Source organism: Bos grunniens, chromosome 8 (assembly GCF_055505025.1).
Source record: "Bos grunniens cultivar Pamir isolate PY7600 chromosome 8, Bosgru_T2T1.0, whole genome shotgun sequence".
NCBI classification, from domain to species: Eukaryota; Metazoa; Chordata; class Mammalia; order Artiodactyla; family Bovidae; genus Bos; species Bos grunniens.
Genome location: NC_141172.1, coordinates 68,533,561 through 68,555,537, shown reverse-complemented (window position 1 = coordinate 68,555,537; position 21,977 = coordinate 68,533,561). Strand labels below are relative to the sequence as shown.

Genomic DNA, 21,977 nt, shown 5'->3' with positions numbered 1-21,977 from the left:
GCCTGGCAAGCTGCAGGCGCCAGGGTTGTCTCCTCCTGCAGTTCATGATGGTCACAAAGAGTTGGACACAATTAAGCGACTAACACACACACACACACAATACCCTGCCTGGGAGAGTTCCAGGGAGAACAAGGTTGGGGCGGAGGGGTGGAGGAGGTAGGGGAGAGTCCATCTCCATCCCACCCTTGAGAGTTGGCACTTACCACCTCTGCTTGTTCCAGGCCATCCTCCAAATCACTCTCTGCCTCAGTGGCCTCTGGTCCCCTTGCTTCAGAATGGGGCATTTCACACTTAGGCGACAACTTTGGGGAGTGGCAGTGTTCTGACAAGCTGGTAGGGGGAACTGAGAGCTGGTGGGAGCGCTTCAGCACCTGCTCCAGCTTACGGCTGGCTAGAAGCCGGCTTAGGTGGGCAGGAGGCTCCAGGGCACCAAGGGCTAGGGACTCAGCGCTCTCCAGGGGCTCAAAGTTCAGAGAGTCTTGAGAAAAGCTGGGGGAGGTGGCCAGGGAGCTGTCCCCAACCGCCATCTCCACTCCTGAGTCCTGGGAGCCCAGTTTGAGAAGCGGCACCTGCCCCTGGGGACCTCTCAGCTGGTCTTGCCTCTTCCAGGAGTCTGATGAGCAAACTGGAGCCACATCTGGGATCTGCCTGTAGGTGCTGTTGACTCCAGGCACTACACAACCATGTGCCAGGTCCTCGCCAGCCCCATCTGCAAGGAGAGTCAGTCATCAGGCTGGGCCGGCTGCGCCAACATTCCTGCAACTGGTGGCGTTTCCCGGGGAGGAGTGTCCTGGGTCAAAGGTGACAGGAGGAGCTCAGCAGACCACAGCCGGGTCCAGATCTCTCCATCCCTGTCTGGGAGATTGGGTTAGGATGGGGGTCCCTTTTACAAAAGTAATTGTTAATGATATCTTCCTTCGAGGGGTGGGCACTTGCTTCCAGGGAGCCCTTGCGCTCTGGCCCCTGAGGTCAGCCTAAGACCTCTGAACCATCACTGGGGAACTATAGCCTCTTCGGCTGCTCCCCAAGGAGTAGTGTGGCTGTGCCCCCGCCTCAGGGAGAGGGGAAAGGACACAAAGAGGGAAGCAGGGGTCTAAACTGGCATCAGGATGCAAGAGAAAGTCCATCCCGGAAGTCCTGGAGGGAAAAGGTACCAAAAATCACAATAGCCATAATCATTTTGGACTTTTGTTCTTTTAAATGAGAAGCAGAAAATTTGGGAGAGTTGAAAAAAATCTGAACTGAGGAAAGGGAACCCAAATGGTAGGAGAAGCAGCGCGGTCGCCCAATCACTGTCCTCTCTACAGCTCTCCTGGTCTGTGCCAGGCTCTCCTGCAATCTAGGTGCCCAATCGTAAAAATACAGAATTGGAGGTTGGAGGGGACGGAGGCCGGCCTCCTTCCCCGGCCTGCCGCATCTGGATGCCAAACCAGGCCCCTCTGGGCAAGAAAGTCCACCAGGAAGTCTACCCCTGCGCGGCTCCTTTGGAAAGAGGTCCACCGCCGCAGAGATGAGGGCTTTTCGCGACCGCCGGCTGGGGCAGGGGCCAGGGAAACGAGGATCCTGACCAGGAATTAGAGGTAAGTGGGCCCGGGGAAAATGGGATGGAGGTGACGATCGGTTTAACGCCAAAAAGTAAAAGGGCCTCCAACGTGAGGACGCGATCCCCGGCCCTTCCTAAGGGAGGCGGCGAGGAGGGCGCACCGAGGTCGGGCGGGCTGCGCCGCGCAGGTGGTGCGGGCTCTGCCGGTGGGGCGGGGAGCGCAAACAGGGGCCAGGGCACGAGAGTCGGCTCCAGGCCAAAGGTCCGGGCCTGCCCCTGAGTGGGCGACTCACCCTGGCCGCCCAGCGGCTCCACGGCGAAGACGCGCCGCCGGCCCAGCATGGCCCCAATCCGGCCCCAATGCGGCGCCCGGGCCGTGGCTGCTGCAGAAAGACCGAGCTATCACTGCCGCCGTCGCGGAGCCGCTGTCGGGCGGGCGGCTAGGCTTGCGCGTCCGGACCCGGCAGGGTGCGGCCCCGGGACACTCCCAACCCGCATTGGGGAGGGACGGGGCGGGGAGGGGTGCGCAGGTGTGCGAACGCGACGAGAAGGGCCGCGAGGGCGGGGCCTGGGCCCCCCAGCATAGTCGACGGGGACAGGGGCCGGGGTCAGGGGGCAGGGGTAAGAGGCGGGCCCCTGGCTCCCTTGCCCAGCCGGCCTAGCCGAAGAGCAGGGACCCTGGCGGGGGATGCGGTCTCGCCCGTGGCGTGGGGTCACCCTGCCCACTGTTCCCAAGCCGAGTCTATCTTACTGCGGCCGAAATGAAGCTGGGAGAGGCGGGGGGGGGGGCGGCGACCGGACGCGAGCGCGGAAGGAAATGGATCAGCACGTGCAGGCGGTGGAAAGATCGCAGGCCAGGACGTCCGCGTCCGCGCGCGCCCAGCTGTGTGCCTTCGGGAAAGTCACTCAGCCACTCTGAAACCTGGCGCAATCAAAGGTGAAAGGGATTCTCGGCACAGAAATCCTTTCCAATAACTGCAGGGCGCCTTGGATCCTGGGCTAGAGTAGAATCCGGCGGGGGCGAGGGTGTGGTTCAGGATCCGGTAAAGTGAAACAGGGGGACCGAAGGGCAGCCCCGAGGTCTGGGAGTGTAAAGGCTCACCAGTTCTCAGCCCCACCCACTTTGAGTCCATGGAACTCCACCACCGCAGGCAGCCGAAAAAGCTGAGACAGCCTGGAGACCAGATGGGGTGGTGGCCTCTAAGGAAATCTCACTCCCCTGAGGAAGGTCACTGGGGCTGGAAAAATCCCAGCAGGACCCAAATTCCCTGAAGGGAGATAAGGGAGCTGGCGGACGTGCAAGCTTGCACCTGAGCCTCCGGGAGTAGGGAGAGGGGCAGGCTGGAGCTGGAGGCTCTAGTCGCAAGTGGTAATTATCTGGGAGAGAGAAGACAGTCTGCTCACCCTCTGCTTCCTCCTACCTGTCCTCCAACAGCCCCCGCAGGATCGGTCAGTAATCAAAAACTACATGATTCTAACTCTATGACATGGGGAAACAGGCCTGCAGCGAAGCCCTCACCCCCGCCCCTCCCCACAACTCCCCCCGGGAACAATGACTGCCCAAATTTACTCTTGACACCTTGACTTTCAGGCCAGGCCCTTCCCTGCTGTCTGAGTTCTCTGGGTTGCCCGCTGCGGCCCTGTCCTCCTGGAAACCACCCCCATGACTCTTTCCCAGGTACAAAACAGAGAAGCCTGGGCCTGGGGACAGTACAAGTCCAACAGCCCGGTATATCGTGCACCATGCTTCCCAGGGGAGGAGGCGGAGGTTGGGGGGTATGGAGGGAGGGCTGGCTGTCAGGGGGCTTTCCCCCTCCTGAGTCAGAGGATAGGGAGGTAAAGGGAGGGAACCTTTGCCAGATCTTGTCCTGAATTTCGAGAATGTGGGGCCAGATTCCAGGCAGTCTCTGTGGTGACTCTGGGGCAGGAATGTATCTGGAGCAGGAAGCCAGCCCGGCCAGGAATGCAGTGTCTCAGCACAGGGCTCTGTGTGGGCTCAAACCACACACACACACACACACACACACACACACACCAGGCACACACACACCAGGCACACTCTCCTCCAGGCCACTCCCTCCTCCCCATGTAGATATGCCGGAACCTTCAAGGTGGTTGGGATCCCCCACAGTGGGGGGCCACATGCTGCCTTCCCATCTGCCGTTTACTGCCCTAACTGTGGCAAGCGCGTGTCAGAGCTGGGCCAGGCCTTCACCACCCAGAAGGCTGTCTCTCCTTCCCCCCACCTTCTACCAGAGAAGAATCATCTCTCTCTCTTAGTGATGCTGGAAGGGATAGGAGGGGCACACCCTCGCTGCCCACCTGAGGGATGAGTAGCTACCATGAGTCCCTGAGACACATGGTGGCCCCAGCAGAGGCATCCCTCAGCCTCCATGGGGGAAGTCCCAGCTTCAGGAAGCACATCTCCTGCCAGCTAGGCCCTGTGGGAGGAAAGGCAAAGCCAAGAGCCCAGGGCAGCTTCTGGCAGACTAGAGATGGCTGAAAGCTGTGGTGACCTCCACCGTGGCCTGGAAGGCTGCCTTTGGTGGAGGGACAAGAGCAGCCCAGGGAAAGCCAGGAACCCAGGACTCAGGCTCCTGGCTCCTCAGCCCCCTGCCCTTACTGCCAGGAGTTCTTGAACCAGCGACTTATCCTTCCTGTCCTCAGTTTCTTCATTGACACAACTAGGATGACAACAGTACCTATTTCAGAATGGTGAGAACTGACATTAAAGCACCTGAGAATTACCTAGCAGTGTCACTTTGGGAAAGTCATTTTCTCATCTCCAATAGCAGGGGGCTGTATCCGATGCTCTCTCAGGTCACTTGTAACTCGAATCTGTCATCATTTCTGAAGTCATTCCCCAAAACACAGAAGAAAGTAAAGAGGGCACTGAGCTGGACAAATAGCAGCTGCCTGCTTGGGTGGTATCCCATCCCCTCCCCAGCTTGTCTGGGTCAAAGCAGGTGGATGCTCACAGCTGGGCAGAGACCAAAGGCTGCCCCCCACTTTCTCCTCTGGCAACCAGGATTGACTAATAACTCTCTTCCAAAGAAGTCCTCCCCCAGGCTCGGGCTGGCTGGTGGCCGCAAAGAACTCTGATGCTGAAACACTTGGGCCCTGGGGAGGAGAGCTGACTGCCACAATTAGGGGAATGGCAATCCACTCCAGTATTCTTGCCTGGAGAATCCTATGGACAGAGGAGTCTGGCAGGCTACAGTCCACAGAGTCGCAAAGAGTCAGACACGACTAAGTGACTAGCACTACACTGCTGCTGCTAAGTCACTTCAGTCGTGTCCGACTCTGTGCAACCTCATAGACGGCAGCCCACCAGGCTCCCCCATCCCTGGGATTCTCCAGGCAAGAACACTAGAGTGGGTTGCCATTTAACACTACACTACTATTAGTTAAAACCTGTCCAGCCTTTGAAAGGCCTTCAACAGCTCACTGGCCGACCCATTTCACATGGGCCTCCATACCCCATTTGTTCTCCGTTCCTTAGAGCTACCATGAGTCTAAGAGAATGGTTTGTTATGCGTGGGGATCTGACCATATTAAGACCCCAATGTTCTCTTTTCCAACCTGTTACTTCCCTGCTGATTTTTTTTTACTGTCCGCAGAGCCTCAAGGTGAAATTCAAACCATATCTTACGGCATTCAAGGCTCCCATCTTCCTTTCCAATCTTGTCTCAGTATCGCCTTCAGCCTCTCGCCTAAGCTGAGCATTCCACTTGCACTAACCCCCTCACTCTGCATGTCTCTCCTCCATCTGTCTGAGTCCTGTTCCTCTGACAATGATGGCCCTGGCTCTGAACTCTCAGATGCTGCTGTGTGTTCCACGTAAGCTCTTCACACTCACTACCATATAGCACTTTTCATCATGTCAACTCTATTGCTGCCACTTGATTATACATCTTTAGGAAACCCATAAAAGTGCTCTTCCGGTATTCCCACTGTGCCAGGACCCAAGAATTTACAGAGGAGTCAATCAGTCCCCTTTTGTGAGCATTCTCCCTGCCAAGGGCTACACCTGACACTAGGTGGCGCCAAGGACCCTGTCCTACTTGGGACCAGATTATTGGGGCCTGACAACTCCTTGAGCCACAGACAGGCTTGATCTTTCCTATAAAAATAAAGGCAGTCATTCAGGCAAAAAGTGGGACAATTATAGCAAGGTATAAATTACATCAAGGTGCCTGAGGAGGCAACACACACAGTCTCTGCCAAGATTCCATTCAAAAAGAACCAGATAGCACCAAAGCACCCCCCAGCTTTTATCTTTTCTCTCCAGACTGACTGGGTGGTAAGGTAGGTGCTGCAGCCCAGCAGCACCCATGCACCTTTCTAAAATGTCCTCTGGGATTAGGACCAGAAGTGATGGGTGAATCAAGCCAAAAATCTGGCAGAGGACCACAGCCCCCTGTCTGACTCAAACATAGCCCCAGGGCAGGCACGCCTAGCACCAGCTTTCCAATCTACCACCTGTGAAGCAGCTGGGGCTCCCAGGGGAGAGGCTGGCAGACAAACTCTGGCTGGGAGGGTGGGGGCACTGCTGGGTTGTCCCTCCCAGGCAAAGCTAACTCACAGCCCTGTCCAAGGTTACCCCTAGGGATGATCTTTCTCAAATGGGTACAGACAGCCTTGGGCAAGTAGACAAAGTTCTTTAGATCAGGGGTCCTTAACCCTCCGGTCTTAGACTGGTACCAGTCCGTGCCCTGTTAGGAACCAGGCTGCATAGCAGGAGGTGAGCAGGAGGCCCAGTGAGCAAAGCATCTGTATTTACAGCCATTCCCCAACACTGCCATTACCACCCGAGCTCCACCTCCTGTCAGCAGCCGAGGCATTGGATTCTCACAGGAGCATGAACCCTAGCCCTAATGTCAGGGCAGAATATCCTGAGATTGCCACAAGACAGAAATCAAGTGCACAGTAAATGAAAAACGCTTGAATCATCCCCAAACCATCCCCCTCTCTGCCCCAATCCGTGGAAAACTTTTCTTCCACAAAATTAATCCATGGTGCCAAAAAGGTTGGGGACCACAGCTTTAGGTGTTGTCTCCTCACTTGCCTCCCCAGCTCCTCTGAGTAAGTCAGCAGGGCTGGCAGCATCCATACGAAGTAGAGCGAGGGGCAGAGCGCCAGCCCAGGCAGGGCTGGCAGAGGAAGATGCTGTCTTACTGAGATGGGCCTGGGCAGAAGCGGTTTCAGGGCCTGCTTCCTGTTTGCTTCCAGCGCTCTGTCACCCTCATCCCTCTCCAGGCTCCCAGTGAGACACTCATTCCTCTACCAGGGATCATCCCAATAAAACAGGCATCTTTACAAAATGGTCCAGGGAGAGCATGAGCATCCACTAAAAGGAGCCAGTCTCTTCAGCAGGGAATGTCACATGGCGAAGCAATCTGGTAGGAGTGGGCTTGGAGGGAGGGGGGGAAATAAGAGGGCGAAAAATTGTTACATGTGAATACTCTCCAGGGATGTCCCTAGGGGTGGGGTGATTAAGAATCTGCCTCCCAACACAGGGTACGTGAGTTTGATCCCTGGTCAGGGAACTAAGATCCCACATGGCACAGGGTTTCTAAGCCAGCACACCACAGCTACTGAGCCTGCATGCTGCAGAGCCCGTGCATCATAAGAAAAGCCCTCACAATGCAACTCAAGAAAGCCCACTCATTGCAGTGAAGACCCAGTGCAAAATTAAAAAACATTTTTTTAAAATAAAAAAAAGAGAGACTCTCCACCTAGGATTATGGGAAGCTCATTTCCAGGGGCTGGGGCAGGGAAGGAGAGAAGAGAGGGGCACCTACTTTATTTTGTTCACGTACAGTATATATTTTTAGTGCTCATATGTTGAAAACTTTACACAGTGAATACCTGTAGCCTCTGGCCCACCCCTCTCCTTCTGGACACTTATATCTGTGTCCCAACCTGCTTAATCCCCGGTGCACAAAGATGTCCAATGCAGCACCCACTTCGGGCTTTGATGCAGAGCCCATCCATCAAGAGGATGCAACAGTATCCAGCAGAGGCCTGGGGATGTGGACTGCCCTCACCTGCAGCTCAGGCAGGTCCCAGCCTCTGGCTTCACCCCGCTCCCCATCACCTTTCCAGGCCAATGTGCTATTAGCATGGGTTTGGCGTGGAGGTGCCCACAGAGTGGAGGGTGGGCTGAGAGCTCAGGCCTGGGAATTGAGGGTGGGGGGTGCAGAGTAGCGTTGGCGGGCATGCTTCTCGCAGTACAGCTCGTCCCCCACCCAGAAGTGCCCTCGCATCTTCAGGTTCAGCCCGCAGTCAGCACAGGTGTAGCAGCCAGGATGGCGGTACCGCCCCTCCTGGATACGGACGGCCTGGTTCCTGCAGGGACAGGGAGGGGACAGCCATTAACCTGGGGGGCAGGAGGGAGGGACAGGAGTGCCTAGCACGATGCCACCATTCCCATTCTCATGGAGCCTAGTCCCCAGCCCAGAGCCAGGACCCTGGAAGGTCCCAAAATCTCAAACACCTGACTCCTCAAGCCTACCCTCAGGGAAAACCCAGCCCACACCCACAGGACCCCAATCTTAAAGTCATTCCTCCCCCGCACAAAGGCAGACAAGCACCATCCTGAATCTTCTGGACTGTTAACAGAATAGTGATTCTCCAAGTGAAGTCCCAGGTGCCAAGACCCACAGCATCGTGTCACCAGGGGATGAATCGGAGATGCAAATCCTGGGGCTGGGGACCTCCTGAAGGGGAAATTCTGGGGGTGTTGGCTGAAATCCCTCAGGGGCCCAGCTGCAGCTCTTTGAGAACCAAGGCATAGGATCCCCTTCCTCGGGCATGCACAGCAGGGGTGGGCAGTCTGCTATTCTGCAGATGAACCATAGAGGCCAGGGACTTGCCTAGAGTTATCTGACCGTCAACACTGAGCATGGAAGAAATTTACCAGGAAGTTGGGATGGCCAAGGTTCAATTTTCCAGAGAATGTTTTCTCTGAGCTACATTATCACGCCACCCACTAAGAAAAAATGCACCCACCTCTGGAAAAGGCAGCCTAAGAGCGGGAAGAAGGGAGTAAGAGCAAGATTTTCCAGGAGGAGGCGGAGCAGATCTCCAGAGGCATTGAGATGATGATTGGAGAGAAATCAAAAACAGTAGCATTTCTTCCTCCTCCAGGAAGGCAGGGAAAGAAATGGAGCAAGAGGAGAGACTGCAGGAAAAAGCCAGTGCAAGCATCCCAAGAAGGCTGAAACGACCCCTGAGCCCATCACAAGTCCCCTGTGGCAGCACTCCCCCCTGGGCCTCTGGCTAGTGGATTCACACAGAGCATCTGGGCCCTGCCCTCCCTATCCCAGGCCCTGCGCCCCAGGCCACCAACACTCACGCGATGCTGGTGTTGCACTTCTCACACGTGTGGAGCTTGGGTGGGCTGGCCAGAGCCCTGGAGGTGGGCAGGGAGGACTGCGGACTCAGCGAGCTGGGCAGGTAGGCAGGTGTTCCACCTGGACAGGGGGGAGGACAGACAGACACATCAGAGCTTGTCCATAGCAGCAGCATCAGGCTGTATTTTTTTTTTTTCTTTTTTTTGGCCACAAGGCATGTGGGATCTTAGTCTCCAAACCAGGGACCAAACCCGTACCCTCCTGCATTGAAAGGCAGAGTCTTAACCACTGGACCACCAGGTAAGTCCCCAGGCTGTATTTTTGATGCTCACTCCACCTTCCCCAGCACTAGCTCCAAAGAGACTCGTTGTCAAAGGCACACTTCCAAGTGGACCTCAACGCAACCTTGGGTATGAGTGGGGGTCATGGAGGAAGGAGATGATCATGCCAGACCCTTGGCTGAGGCTGGTCAAGGGCAGGGAGCAGATTCAAGGCTGAGCTACCCAAGCTAAGGCAGCCTGAGCAGCGTCTGTGCTGAGTGTCTGACACATCAGACCAAGCAGGCGGTTCCTTTCTACTGATCCAGTCATAATGACACTAAGAGACATGGTAATAACAGATAATAACACATACCATACCACCTCTGTGCACTTTTCAAAGGGCTCTCATGTGCATTATGGTGTCTGAGCCTTGGAACAAAGTGAAGATGAAGCACAGATGTTACCTGGCAGGTATGGTCCCTGTCTACAGCTGAGGATGCCAAGATTTCAGGGGTGAAGTCACCATCTGTCTGCATTGCCCTCACCGCCCCCACCCCCACCCCGCCTCTCTCTACCCACTTCCAGGGCATGCTGAGGCCTTGGGGTGGTGATGGACACACTTTGCCCCCCTCCCCACCTCTCTCTGTGCCCCCTTCCAGGGCCTGCCAAGGCCTTGGGGTGGTGATGGATGCGCTTTGCTCCAAAGCTTCTTACCCTGTCTCCTTTCCCTCTGTGAACACCTCCAGGAGCAAAACATCAGACTTGGAACCAGTTACCAGGTTCCCCTCCAGTATTCCTGCCTGGAGAATCCCATGGACAGAGGAACCTGGCGGGCTACAGTCCATGGGGTTGCAGAGTCAAACACGACTGAGTGACTGACATTTTCTCTTTCACCAGGTACCAGTCATTCTGCCGATCAAATACTTCTGACAGTCCCATCATTTGTCCCCTTGATACCACTGCCGAGGCCAGGCCCTCCTCATCTCTCCCCTGGAAGGAGGCAGTGCCCTGCGCCCCGCCTCCCCCGGCATCACACATAGATACACACACACACACACAAACATCCACTTCCCAGAATGCTGAGCAGCCAGTCTGCCCAATACACGGAGTTCCTCGGGAGTAGATTAGTAGTAGTAGTAGTAGTAGTAGGAGGCGGTGGTGGTCCCGACCACCTTCGATTGCCACATAGCTCAAGGCTGGTCCACTGGATGAGTCAGTAAACGTCTGATGAATTAACAACTCACCCACTGGTGGGAGACCATACCTCTGTTGCCTACTTCGGCCCCTCATGTATCCTCTGGCACTATTTAACCCAGCCCTCCTGGGTTAGGACACTCCTCAGCCTGGATGCAAGGCTTCACAGCCAGGACTTAACCTCCACAGCCCCCCTCCATGCAGCCAGAGTCCTCTTGATCCCTCCCGAAAACCCTCTGGCTCAGACCTCCACATTCCACACAGCTCCCGGCCACCTTCTTAAGGCCGTTTGTGAAAGACTTGATCTTTCTTCAAGGGCCAAGGCAAACCCTTCTTCTTCCATGAAATCCTCCTTGGAGACCCAGGGCCCACCACCTACCTTTATGGTTCCCTTGGCACGTCCTTGAACCTAGCCAGCACCTTTGGGTGCAACCCAGTAACCCCTACCAGACCAGAGGCTCCTGAAGTTCAGGGAAGGTGGCTTCTATAAGTCAGAGCCTTAAAAAATACTGATTTAAATGCTAATTTATTAACACATCTGGTCAGCAGTTCAGAGTGTCCTGGGGGAATGTCCTCCTGCCCGAGCCCCCAGGGGCTCACCTCTCTCCTCAGCTTCTAGGGCTTCCTGCAGGAGCCGGAAGGAGCTGGACTGCCGGGGGGCCATTCGTGCCTCGCGGTTTTCTTGCAGCATTTTGAAGACTTCTGAGTCCTCTCTCAGGAGGTGGCTTTCGCCTTCTGAGGCCGCACTGCAGGGATGGAGGGAGCCAGCCAGGAGTGAGGGACCCATGCCCGGGGGTTAGGAGGAGCAGGAGGGCAGAGAAAGAGTGTCCCGGGGCGGGATAAAGGATTCTGGGGGTCAAAGGGAAGCCAACTGGGCTTACAGAGCTGGGAACCCCCCACCCTTCTCCGGGAAACCTGACAGTCTCCTATTGCTCCCAGACCCTCCAAGATCCCATCCCTCCCTCCAGACCCCAGTGGTACCTGAGCCTGGAGCTGGAGGAACGGGCACCCGGGGAGGGCGGTGGCGGCAGTACCAGCACTGCTGAGTCGCCAGCAGGGCTGAGGCTGGCCTGTGGGAAGGAGAGGCACCAGGGGAGGAGTCAGCAGTGGGGCCCTGGGCCAGCACACCCATCTGAGCGGCCAGGCTCAGCTGTTCCTCAGGCCAACACCAGGGGGCCCCCGGCCCTCGCTGACCAGCAGGCTCCCCCTGCTGCACCAGCAACAGCCAGTAGCTGCTCCTACTGGGTCCGAGAAGGGAGGGAGGCCAGCACCCAGCTCTGGAAGGGTGAGCTGCTGCCCAAAGGGGAACAGGCACAGGACAGAATGAAGACGAGCATGTGGGGCCACCATGCCGGCTCCTCTGCCATCTCACGGATTGTGTTTGCAAAGACGTTGCTCACTGGCGCGGGGGGAGGCAGACAAGCAGAGAGAAAGTAAGCTGACCCTTTTGCAATGAGGAAAAGGAAACATAAAGGGCCAAGACCCTTCTTGGTGTCAGAGTTGGGGCCACACAAAAGTCCCGTCTCCCCCACATGCTGGGGGAGATCTCTCCTCTGATAACACTAGGGTCTGGGCTCACCAGCCTCTCCCGACTGCCCTGGGAAGTCTGGTCCTGCCCCATGGAGCCTTGAGGAGCCAGGCCGGTTTGGGGCTCACAGCAGAGTCCACTGCTCAGTGTGTGCTTGCCCTCTGGGCCTCTCACACCTGTTCTCTACCTGGAAATCTTGCCTGCAGTCTCCCTGTTGCTCTGCTTTCTGGCCTGCATCTTGCACTCTCTCTGTAGCCATCCCCAAAGGAGAGGAGAGCCTCAGAGACAACTAGGCTCGCCAAGACCAGGCTGAGGGCACAGTTTCCCGGAAAGCCAAACACTTTCGACTTTAAAATTCAAAGTCAGGGATCGGACTTTCCTGGTGTTCCAGTGTCTAAGACTCCAAGCTTCCAAAACAAGGGGCCCAGGTTTGATCCCTGGTCAGGGAACTAGATCCCACAGGCCACAACTAAGAGCTTGCATGCTGCAACAAAGACAGAAGTTCCTGCATGCCGCAACTATGACCCAGCGCGGCCAAATCAAATGCTTTGTTTTTAAAAAGTTGGGGCTGAAGTATACTGTCAAGTGGAAAAACTTCATGACTTCTTAAGCTGAAAACAAACTTCAAAGTCTTAAAAAAAAAAAAAAGCCCTAAACTCTCAATGCACCAGACCCCCTGCACCAGCCTGCATTCTTCTGTTCCTCGGCTTCTACAGTAAGGAGATTAAAGGTCAGAAAGGAAACTGGCTGGTCCAAGTCCCTTAGGGAGTGGGAGGCTGGGCTAGGACTCCTCGCTGGGCTCCTGGGTGCCCGGCTGGTGCCATGCAGTCAATTGACAGATGGTGAGGCTGTTCCCTTAGGAAGGACAGCCAGCACCAGGTACTCAAGAACAATGTTCATCTTGCTGTCCCAGACAGGCCAGCATGTGCCCTGCATGGGGGCACTGGCCAGCAGGGAGGGAGAGCTGAAATCCACCCTGGCTCCCTTCGTAGGCCATGTCCTCATGCTAGCCAGTGAAACAAGGGCTGTTTTTACTTCATATCTGGTCACCCAAGAGTGTGCCTGTTGAGAAGCGGGCAACTTCTGGTTTCCGAAGGGCACCATAAGGACTGGTAATGTCCTACTTCCTGAGCCCAGTGATGCCTTAGCCAACTCGGGAGCCAGAGGCAAGGCCATGACCACTGCAGCCTGGGGCAGTGGCACCTCATCTGTAGTCACCTCTGCCCCCTTCTACCTGCAAGACCACCTCATCCCCAAGGTGGTGGTGGTTTAGTCACTAAGTCGTGCCCAACTCTTCTGACCCCATGGGCTGTAGCCCACCAGGCTCCTCTGTCCATGGGATTTCCCAAGCAAGAATACTGGAGTGGGTTGCCATTTCCTTCTCCAGGGGATCTTTCTGACCCAGGGATTGAACCCACGTCTCCTGTGTCTCCTACATGGCAGGCGAGTACTTTTACAGGTGAGCCACCTGGCAAGCCTGTAAAGAGAGAAGCCCAACGCCCTGACTTGGAGCAGCTTCACCTTTCCCCTCCCTTCCCTACCTCCCTCCTCCCCTCGAGGCACCCATAGGTGACACTTCCCTTTACCAAACCACCTTTCATCTCCAAAGCTGTTTATCTGCTCATCAAGAGCTGTCACTAGCCAATACTTCTCAAAATGTATTGCGGGGGATGTTAATAACTGAGTGCTTGGGGGAGTGGACAATGGGGAACCCCAGGAGAAATTCTGCAGTTAAACAAGTTTAGGAAATTAATAAAATTAAGCATCTTTCTCACAGGACTTTTCAGAGCCTTTAAGGTGCTCAAGTGCATGAGTGGTTCCCAAGAGGGAGCTATGTGTCTGGTGACTCCACCCCATCTGACCACAGCCTCATTGTTGTAGACCAGAAGGCAAGTTTCACAGGGTTAGGAATTTCTGCTTTTCCACCAATGTATCCCTAGAGCCTAGAAGGGTGCCTGACCGAATCAGCTGCTCCACAAATATTTGTCGAAAGAATGACAAGAGGCCTCAGGATCAAAGAAGGGAATTCAGAGCCTCAGGTCCAACTCTGAGGCCCAGAGAGTGGAGGAAGGGGGCCTTGTCCAAAGTGACACGGTAGAGGTAAGACTAACCCAGGTCTCCCTGCCACCCCACCCAGAGCTCCTCTTCACACCACATGGGTGGTCCTCAAAGCTGTGTGTACAGCAGATCCCTGAGGGCTCCTGAGAACTCAGATGGGTGGCCCCACCCCACCCAGGCCCTCACCCCTGTCTGATCCAGTAAGTTTAGACTGGAGCTTGAGAATCTGCATTTCTAACAAGTTCCAAGGTGCTGCTGCTGCCACTTTGAAAGCCACTCCCCATCTCATCTGCCTTTCCCCTTTGCCCTGGTTGCAGACACCGGGAGGAAGGAGGCCAGGATGGACCAAGCTCATCCCTAGCTGGTCTCAGCCCGTATCTCTGTGGAGAAGGCCCCCAGGCCCAGACACGCCAGGTCTTGCTCCAACTGCTGTGTTCCCATCTCCCCGGCTCATCATCTCTAATCCGAAATCTACCTCTGACATCCAGCAAAATTCCTGACAAAGCCTTCTCAGGCCACCCCAGCCCACACTCAGCTGTCCCCTCCCAGAACGCCTCCTGCTTTTATAATTAAGACCATACCGTTCAGTGCTTAATTGTTCCAAAGTTGTTTTGCATGTCTCTCTTATCTCTACAATTATGTTTGAAATTCCTTAAAGATGGTGTCTCATTGAATATATACATCTCTATGCCCACGTTGCATGGAGGGCCACTGGGCAGGCCCTGCAGCGGGTCACCAGGGAGCCCCTACTACGAAGCCTCCAAAAGACCCTGCTCTGTCCTTCTCCAGAGCCCCCAGTTTCTAGCACCCTCCCCCAGCCATCTCCAAAGGCTCTGCTTTCTGGAATGCAGAATCAACTTGAGGTAGGATTCCAGCAGCTGGGCCTCATCCCCTTCACCCCAAAGGCTGGACCTGCCCCCACAAACTCTGCCCCCAGCAGCTGTGGCCAGGACTCTTGGCCGCCTCACTCCTCACCTCCCCAACCCTGCCCCTGGAGAGGAGAAATACCACCAAGGGGTGGGGGTTGGGCTGTCACTCGTAGACAGTGGGACCTGGGGGGTCCTGTCTGTCAGACAGTGGGACCAGGAGTAAAGGGCTGGGGAGGGGGGAAAAAACAGACAATAAGCCAAATGCAACTGGAGTCGGAATCACAGTCCGGCTGGTGGTTCTCTGGTGGTTCTTGGGGGCTGAGTCAGAGGAGGAAGAGGGGGGATGGGTGATGGGAGTTGGGGGCGGGCATGGGGCTTGGAATGGGGAGGAATGTGTTCAAGAGATGCAGCCAGAGCCAAAGGGAATCATCCCAACAACAGCAGCAAAACTATTTCGGTCCCAGCCCAAGAGAAACACTGGAGAAGGGAGGAAGCCATCAGCAAGGAGGAGGTGGCAGCGAGTAGGAATGTAAGATGTAGAAGGCCACCTGGGTCTAGCCAGCACAAGGACTGTCTCCCTCACCAGAGCGCTGGCCTCCTAGCTCCGGAAAGGAGCCCACCACTGCTAGGAAACCGCAGTGCTGACTGCCCAGGTGGGGCCAGCCACCTGCGGCCCTACAGGCACCACTACCAACCAACCAGGTATCCTCACCTGTCGGCTTCCACGGCGGCCCCCATAGTACAAGTGGTCAGCAGAAGCAGGTTCCAGGGAGTACGCCAGGCTCTGGAAACTGAAATGGGGAAATGGACAGAGGGTGCCTGGGTCCTCTCCACCAGGCTGCCCTAAGGAAACAGAGGTGACCCCCAGAGCCCCCTAACCTCAGCTTCGGAGACTCTGAGAGGCTAGCCTGCACCTCTGGATGCGGTGCCCACCCGCTGCGCTCACCTGTGGCTGGTCACCACCTCTCCAGTGGGAGCCTGGGGGCTGGTCGGGGGCAGGGTGAAGAAGGGGCTGCATGGTCGGGGGCTGAGGGAGGCCTGGCTGTCAGTGTGTGTCCTCCTGGAGCTCTGTGGAGAGAGGGGCCTGGAAGAGCAGGGCCGAGAGGAGCAAGGGAGGGGCCCCCATCACTTCAGGGTATGGGGCTCCCAGCAGGAGGCATCGTCCTACCTGGAAGCGAGTGGCCAGCACTTCCGGGGAGCTTTCCCCATTGGCCTGCCCGGGAGAGGCAGCCTGGGGCCTGAAGAGAAGACAGAGGGAGGTGAGTGTCACCGGGGTCCTGGCACCTCCACTAAGCTGGTAGGCCCTGTAGATTCCAGCTGTCCCCACACTGGGTTCTCAAGATTAGGAAAATGTACATAACATTCAGACATCAGGTAGCTAAATCTCAACTTTACCAAATTCACAAGTAACTATCATCAATGGCCACCATCATTTCTTACAACAAAGGACAATTCAGCACTACAAAGTAGAAAGGACATCGTTTCAGCAAGAAGTTCAATACATTCAAATTTTTTTAAAAACTCCAAACAATATCACCCCTCCCTCTGCCTTGCCTTTGTTTTTCCTTTTCTTTATTTTTTTTTGGTGGTGGTGGGGGAACATTTCACCCAAACTATATCACTGGTCAGCATCAGTTTGTGGATCAGTTTGGTAGGGGACAGCTGACTATATATAAATAATCCTTTATCCTTCACCCCTGGAGAAACTCAAGACCAGAGAGAGAGAGTTGCCAAAATTCTTAAAGGCCTACAATGGCTGGGCCCACTGCCCCCTTTTCTCCAGGGGCCTGTCCCCTGCCAGCTCAGCCTTTGAAAGAATCACTTCTCTGCCCCTTCTGCAGGCTTCCCCCAATAAAACAGAGGGTGGAGCCAGCCCCACTTCCTGCCAGGCAGGGAGCTGAAGGACCTAAAGAACAAGGCAGCTAATCACCAAGGCACCCCCAACCCCCAGCCTCAGCTCCCCAGGGACTCCCCTCCGGTGGAATCTGACTGGAGCCTTGAACAGGAGGTGACTAGAGGGCTGGGAGCTGCTGAGGGTGAGGAATGGGCCCACCATGTCCCACTACACCAATCTTGGAGGTCTGACCACTTCCAGCAAGGTCAATAGGAACCTCAGTCCCCACACTCCATGCCAGCCACAGCCTCGGCTCTTTCCCAGGACAGAGTTTAGGGCCTGAGTGAGGGGAGTTTGGGCTCTGGCCCCGCCCAGAGCACCACTTCCTGCCTGGGGCTTCTGAGTGCCTGAGAGGTCTCCTGGGGCTGGGGTGTTGGGAGAGGTTAGGAGGGGTTTGAGCAAAAGAAAGAAGAAGCAGGGAGTCTGGACCTGCCCCCATGTGGAACTGGAGGAAGCCTGGGGGTACCACCTCTCTGATGGGGCTGGTCCCATCCAAGAAGCATAGGAGAGGAAGTGATGGTGTCAGCAGCTCCTCACCCCTCCCCCACCCCACTCTGCAGCTTCTTGTGGATTTTGGTCCCCTCCCAGATGCCATGACCCATTCTCTACCCTCCTCCTCCAGGCCGCACTCCTGTAAACACTCAGGAGCCAGAAGTGGCACGACGTAGGCACTGAAGGGGCTGGGGTCATGAGAGGTCCCGGGAACCAGCATCCACAGCACTGGAGGGGCGGCAGAGGCGAGGAGAGGGCATGGAGCCCCAGCTCAGAGGGAAGCTGGTGGTGGAGGCATTGGCAGAGGTATAGGAGGTACCTGACTCAGGCTCAAGACCCGCCCAGAGGGCTCTCCTGGCAGGGGGATCTCCCAGCATTCCTGCCCTCTGACTCACTGGGATGCTCCACCCCAGGAAGCCACCTGTCCACCCTCCAACTCAGCCCAGGGTTCCAGGCTGGGAATCTGCCTTCCCCAACAGGGTCCAGAGAGGAAATGGGGAGCCACAGGGGGTTCTATGGGGAGGGAGACCCCAAACTCCTCACCATCCCAAGATCAGAACAGAGGCTGTTGGAGGCAGGGACCCTGGGGACCCAGCCTCAGGCACACCTTCCTCCTCTTCAACCCACTTCATGCCCACGCCCTGTACCCCACACACTGGGAACCAGTCAAACCCGGGCATCCAGGTGGCTGATGCCAGCCTGCCCGACCCTGACTGTTCACCCGACTCTGGTTGGGCACCCGGTTGGCCTCAGCTGTCCTGCTGCAGCCCCAGAGCCCCAAACCTTCCCAGGGATGAACCATAGTGGCCCAGGGAGGCCAGACTGGAGCCGAGGGTAGGGGATAAGGGCAGTCATTGTGCAGCAGGTTGGCAGAAGGCAGAACAATACTGGCAGGCCTAGTGGAGGTGGAGGGCCTACCGGTCCAGCTGCAGCCTCAGGGGTGAGGGGCTCTGGCGAATCTTGCTCTGGGCCTCGGCATGAAGCATGTCCTTTGCACTCTCACCGTTGATGGACACAATAATGTCACCAGGCCGGAGGTCAGCAGCCTCGGCCTTGCCCCGCTCAGTTACCTGGAGGGGATGAGGATCAAGTCGTCTCAGGTGACACTCAGGTGGGAATGAGGAGAGGAAATGTCCTTGTCCAGCCCAAGAAACACAGAAGCTGACCTGCACCAGGCTGGCCTGCATATCTCCCTTTAACATCACTCTCCCTGCCCACCAGTGTCCACCCAGTTAATTAGCTTATCCCCTCCTGGAGGGGTCCAGAAGCTGGAGTGGCAGCCCCCCCACTTCTGACTCCAGCACTGGGATTTTAACAGGGCCTCTCAAAGAATATGCAATGGCAGAATTTCAGGAACTGTGCTTGAAAAGAGCCCTGCTTGTGCAAACCAAATCATGCAGGTGCTGCCTGCCCTTGGAGAATCACCAAGAGCTCAGGGGGCCTCTCCTACTAACCACCAAAGTGGCTGCCAGTAGGTATGGGGTCGGTGACCAAGGAGAAAGAGCAGGCCCTGCACTTGGCCCAGCTCCCTTTCACTCCCTAGAAGTGGCCACCATATCCTCATGGCAACCTGGCCCCAGCTCTACCCCGGCCAACAATCTCAGAAGCAGGCCTTGACTCCAGAACAAAAAAAAAAAGAGAAAGGTGTCTGTGGGGACTGGACAGACAGGGAAGAACCTGACTCTGGGGGCACCTCCCCATCTCCTGGAACTAGCACTTACCTTGGTCACCATGATAGGCGTGTGGAAGTCCCTGCCCCCAGAGATTCGGAAGCCCCAGGGCGCTGGCCCCACCACATCCACCGTCAGTGCCATACCTGAGGCAGAAAGGATGGAGAGATGGAGCCAGCCCCTCAGCTCCCCAGGGGGATGCTGTGAAGTGGAGGTGAGGTGTATGTGACAGGTCCCGGAGCAGCCAGTTAGGGGCTGAGGTGGGGGGGGGGGGCGGGGGGGTCAGCGGGTGGAGGTTGGTAGAGGAAGTGACTAACCTCTCCCGCAGGCCTCAGTTCCACTTCCCCCACCCTGGGAAGTCAGGACTCTAAGTTTCCCCCTTAGCGTCTGTCTTCAGCAGAGCAGCTCCCTGGAGGCCAGCTGTCGGGGTGATAGACACTGGGGCTTGCTGAGAGCAGGCAGGCAGGCAGGGCTGGCAGGTGGTGGATGTCAGCACTTCCTCTCCCCTCCTCCACTATCAACGCTAAGTGCCCCTAGTGCTGGCTTCCGGTCCCCAAACCCGACTGCACAAGGTACTTCCTCCCTGCTCTGGGGGAGGACAACACTCGGGGAACAGAAAGGGGCTGCACCACAGCAGGCTTTCAAGTAGCTGGCTGGGGGCCTCCCAGCTGCCTACTGTGCCCCTGGGAACATGGTTCAAGTGGCAAGACAAGGCTTCCACCTCCCCCAATGGCCTGTTGCCCTCCCAGCCGCTCTTGCAAGAAGGACAGGCTCATCTGCCAAGCTGGGCACACCCACCCCTGGGCGCTGACCAGCAGGGCGAGCTGACAGATGCTGCCGCCGAGCTGGGGCCACAGGACTCCCATCCAGGGCCCCTCCACTGGGTAAGGGAGTGTCCCTGTAGACCAGGCCCTTGTAGGATTTCCTGACCCTCTCGTTCTGGAGTCAGGAGCCAACCCAGGCAGGAAGCTGTAATGCCAAGCTGGGCCACCACCCTACCAAGCACCCACCCTGGGGCTGCCCTTGGGGAGGCCCATGGACTACAAATGCTGCCCAAATCTATCAAGCACACTGGGACCACTTCCTGCATTTAGGAGACTGGGGAGAGGGTGCCCGGGCAAGTGAGGCTGTCTGCCCACTTCTCGACCCTTTGGCTTCCCCTTTTGCCCGGGCCCAACCTCTCTGTCCCTCCCACAGGCCCCAAGTCGGCTGTGGCGGCTAGCAAATGCCTTGGATTCCCAGACCTTTGAGCTGGTCAGTGGACTCTGCGCCGGGGCAGCTAAGAAGTGCCCAGCCCGTCGGCCCGGCTCGCCCAGTTCAGGCTCCTTCTAAGTTCTGAGACCAAAGTACCGGTGCGCCTGGGGGCTGGAGTAGGAGCGCCCGGGAGGAGAAAGCCCAGCTCCAGGCGGGGAACCGACCGCAGGCGAGGCTGCGGGGAGCGGCCGTGCGCAGAGAGGTTCGGGCACCCAGGGAGCCGCGGGCGCACAGAACGGCCAAGGCGCCGGGGCCGGGGAGGACGCCAGCCATGCGCCCCGAGCACAGGTGGGTGCGCTCACCTGGCTCCCGCTCACCTGTCGGGCTGGGCGGCAAGGCCCGAGAGCGAAGGGAAGGGAAGGAGGGAGGCAAGGAGAAGCCGCCGCTCCCGCCGCCGCCGCCGCCGTCTGCCTGACTCAGGGGAGAGCCCGCCCGGGACTCCGGGACCTGCCTCCACCCATGTGATCCCAGGGCCGCCCCTGCCGCCGCCCCAGCCGCCGCCCCTGGCCGGGGAGGCCGCCTCCTCCGTGCAGCCCAGCCCGGGCGCTGCCACCTGGCCCGCGCCCGCTGGGGGCCCGGGGCTACTCTCCCGAGAGCCCCCTAGAGGCTGCAGCCGTCCTCTCTGGGGTAGCCCCATCCTCCCGGGGACAGGGGAGGCGTTCTGGTGACGGGCCCGGAGCCCCACTTCGCAGACAGCTGAGCCTGCTGACCCCCGAAACTCGCCCTCCTTCCAAGGGACGGGGGCGGGGACGAGGTGGGGGAAGGCCGGCTGGGTCTGTCTGCGGTCCGCCTGCCCGGCTCCTCCGCCCACTCCAGGCTCAGACGCTGGCGCAGATGCAGCCCTGACACCCACAGATCCCAACCCGGGGGCCGCGCCTCCGCCTCCTTGCCCGGCCAGCGCGCTGGAGGGGCGGTGACTACCGACTGCTGCGGTGCTTTGGCTGCGCAGAGCTTCTCAGCCTGAGATGCACCGCCAGCCTGCTCCACTCAGGGCGACGTTCCAGGCCCAGTAGGAGATGAAGAGGGACTCCAGCTGGAGATGATCGACCCCCCCTCCGGGATTACACACATCCCTCGATCTTGTGCGCTGATGCCCGTTCCATTCCTGACTGCCTCCCTCTCAGCCTCTGGGTCGCCCCTGCCCGGGGCCTGCCACTCCCAATAACCACTACTGGCCCACGCTCCCCTGTGCCCCCAGCCCTCTGCCAGCCACCTGGGTCCCTGGCTCTAGGGATCAGGAGAGGACAGTCAAGGAGGACACCCCAGGTGTCATCAGCTCAGAACCATCCAGCAAATGGTTCCCTGTGGAGCCAAACCAGGCAAACCTCACCCTGGGAAACCTCAGGACCCACCAGAGCCAGCTCTCCTATCTCCCGCAGGTCTCCACTTTACTCTGGGGGCTCAGCAGTAAGCAATCTTCCAGCAATGCAGGAGACCCCGGTTCGATCCCTGGGTCTGGAAGATCCCCTGGAAAAGGGAAAGAATACTGAAAGAATACTTCAGTATTCTTGCCTGGAGAATCCCATGGACAGAGGGCCCTGGGGGGCTACCGTCCATGGGGTTGCAAAGAGTCGGACACGACTGAGACTAACACTGTCAGGCCGGCCTGTTTGCAGCACAGCACACCTGTAGGCACAGCTGTAACTTGCCTGTGTCAGGTGTGAGTCATTCCCTCTGAGTTCCCTCTGCAAGGTGTCCCCTCACTTCCCCTCCCACCTGCCTATGCCCTCCCTGAACCAGCCTGCCTCTAGCGCAGCTACCTGCCCATCCCGGCCTCCCACAGCTCTGGGTGTGTGTTAGCCGCTCTCACACTAACAAATCCCAGTCTTCCCCATCTTTGCCTGATGCATCTGTCCT

General features: G+C 57.4%; 2 protein-coding genes and 1 long non-coding RNA gene across 19 annotated transcripts in view; 1 reads left to right on the top strand and 2 right to left on the bottom strand.

Moving 5' to 3' along the window:
* C8H8orf58 (chromosome 8 C8orf58 homolog) overlaps nt 1-2,306 on the bottom strand; it is a 7,574-nt gene extending 5,268 nt beyond the window's left edge. For all 11 annotated transcript variants that reach the window (XR_015170008.1, XR_015170012.1, XR_015170011.1 and 8 more), the window contains exons 1-2: nt 1,837-2,306; nt 204-709 (exon numbers count right to left, since the gene is read on the bottom strand). Coding sequence is in view for 3 of the 11 variants with exons in the window: in XM_086416250.1 (XP_086272376.1) it covers nt 204-709; nt 1,837-1,885 (555 nt within the window). In the remaining 8 variants the exon portion in view is untranslated. The remainder of the gene's footprint in view (nt 1-203; nt 710-1,836) is intronic.
* LOC147367325 (uncharacterized) lies at nt 1,350-14,598 on the top strand. Its single transcript, XR_015170018.1, has 2 exons — nt 1,350-1,580; nt 14,259-14,598. It is a non-coding gene; the product is annotated as an uncharacterized LOC147367325 (long non-coding RNA).
* Nucleotides 7,348-21,977, bottom strand: PDLIM2 (PDZ and LIM domain 2). Of its 7 annotated transcripts, none has more exons than XM_086416248.1 (11): nt 20,111-20,538; nt 19,184-19,286; nt 18,918-19,012; nt 18,115-18,266; nt 15,979-16,048; nt 15,757-15,878; nt 15,523-15,601; nt 11,337-11,425; nt 10,956-11,101; nt 8,904-9,021; nt 7,348-7,894 (listed from the first exon to the last, which is right to left on the bottom strand). In XM_086416248.1, the coding sequence occupies exons 3-11, from the start codon at nt 19,008-19,010 to the stop codon at nt 7,717-7,719; spliced, it is 1,047 nt and encodes a 348-aa protein (XP_086272374.1). In that variant the 5' UTR covers nt 19,011-19,012; nt 19,184-19,286; nt 20,111-20,538; the 3' UTR covers nt 7,348-7,716. The 7 variants fall into 7 exon arrangements, with proteins under 7 accessions (XP_086272374.1, XP_086272373.1, XP_086272372.1 ...); XM_086416247.1 differs by having other exon boundaries at nt 20,423-20,538; XM_086416246.1 differs by having other exon boundaries at nt 20,438-20,538.

What these genes read in the sequence shown, in the direction of transcription:
- PDLIM2 (XM_086416249.1), bottom strand. Translation starts at nt 19,010, where the DNA reads ATGGCACTGACGGTGGATGTGGTGGGGCCAGCGCCCTGGGGCTTCCGA. An exon ending in CGCCTATCATGGTGACCAAG is followed by an intron (nt 18,267 to 18,917) that starts GTAAGTGCTAGT and finishes CATCCCCTCCAG; the next exon opens with GTAACTGAGCGGGGCAAGGC. An exon ending in GAGGTGGTGACCAGCCACAG is followed by an intron (nt 15,602 to 15,756) that starts GTGAGCGCAGCG and finishes TCCCCATTTCAG; the next exon opens with TTTCCAGAGCCTGGCGTACT.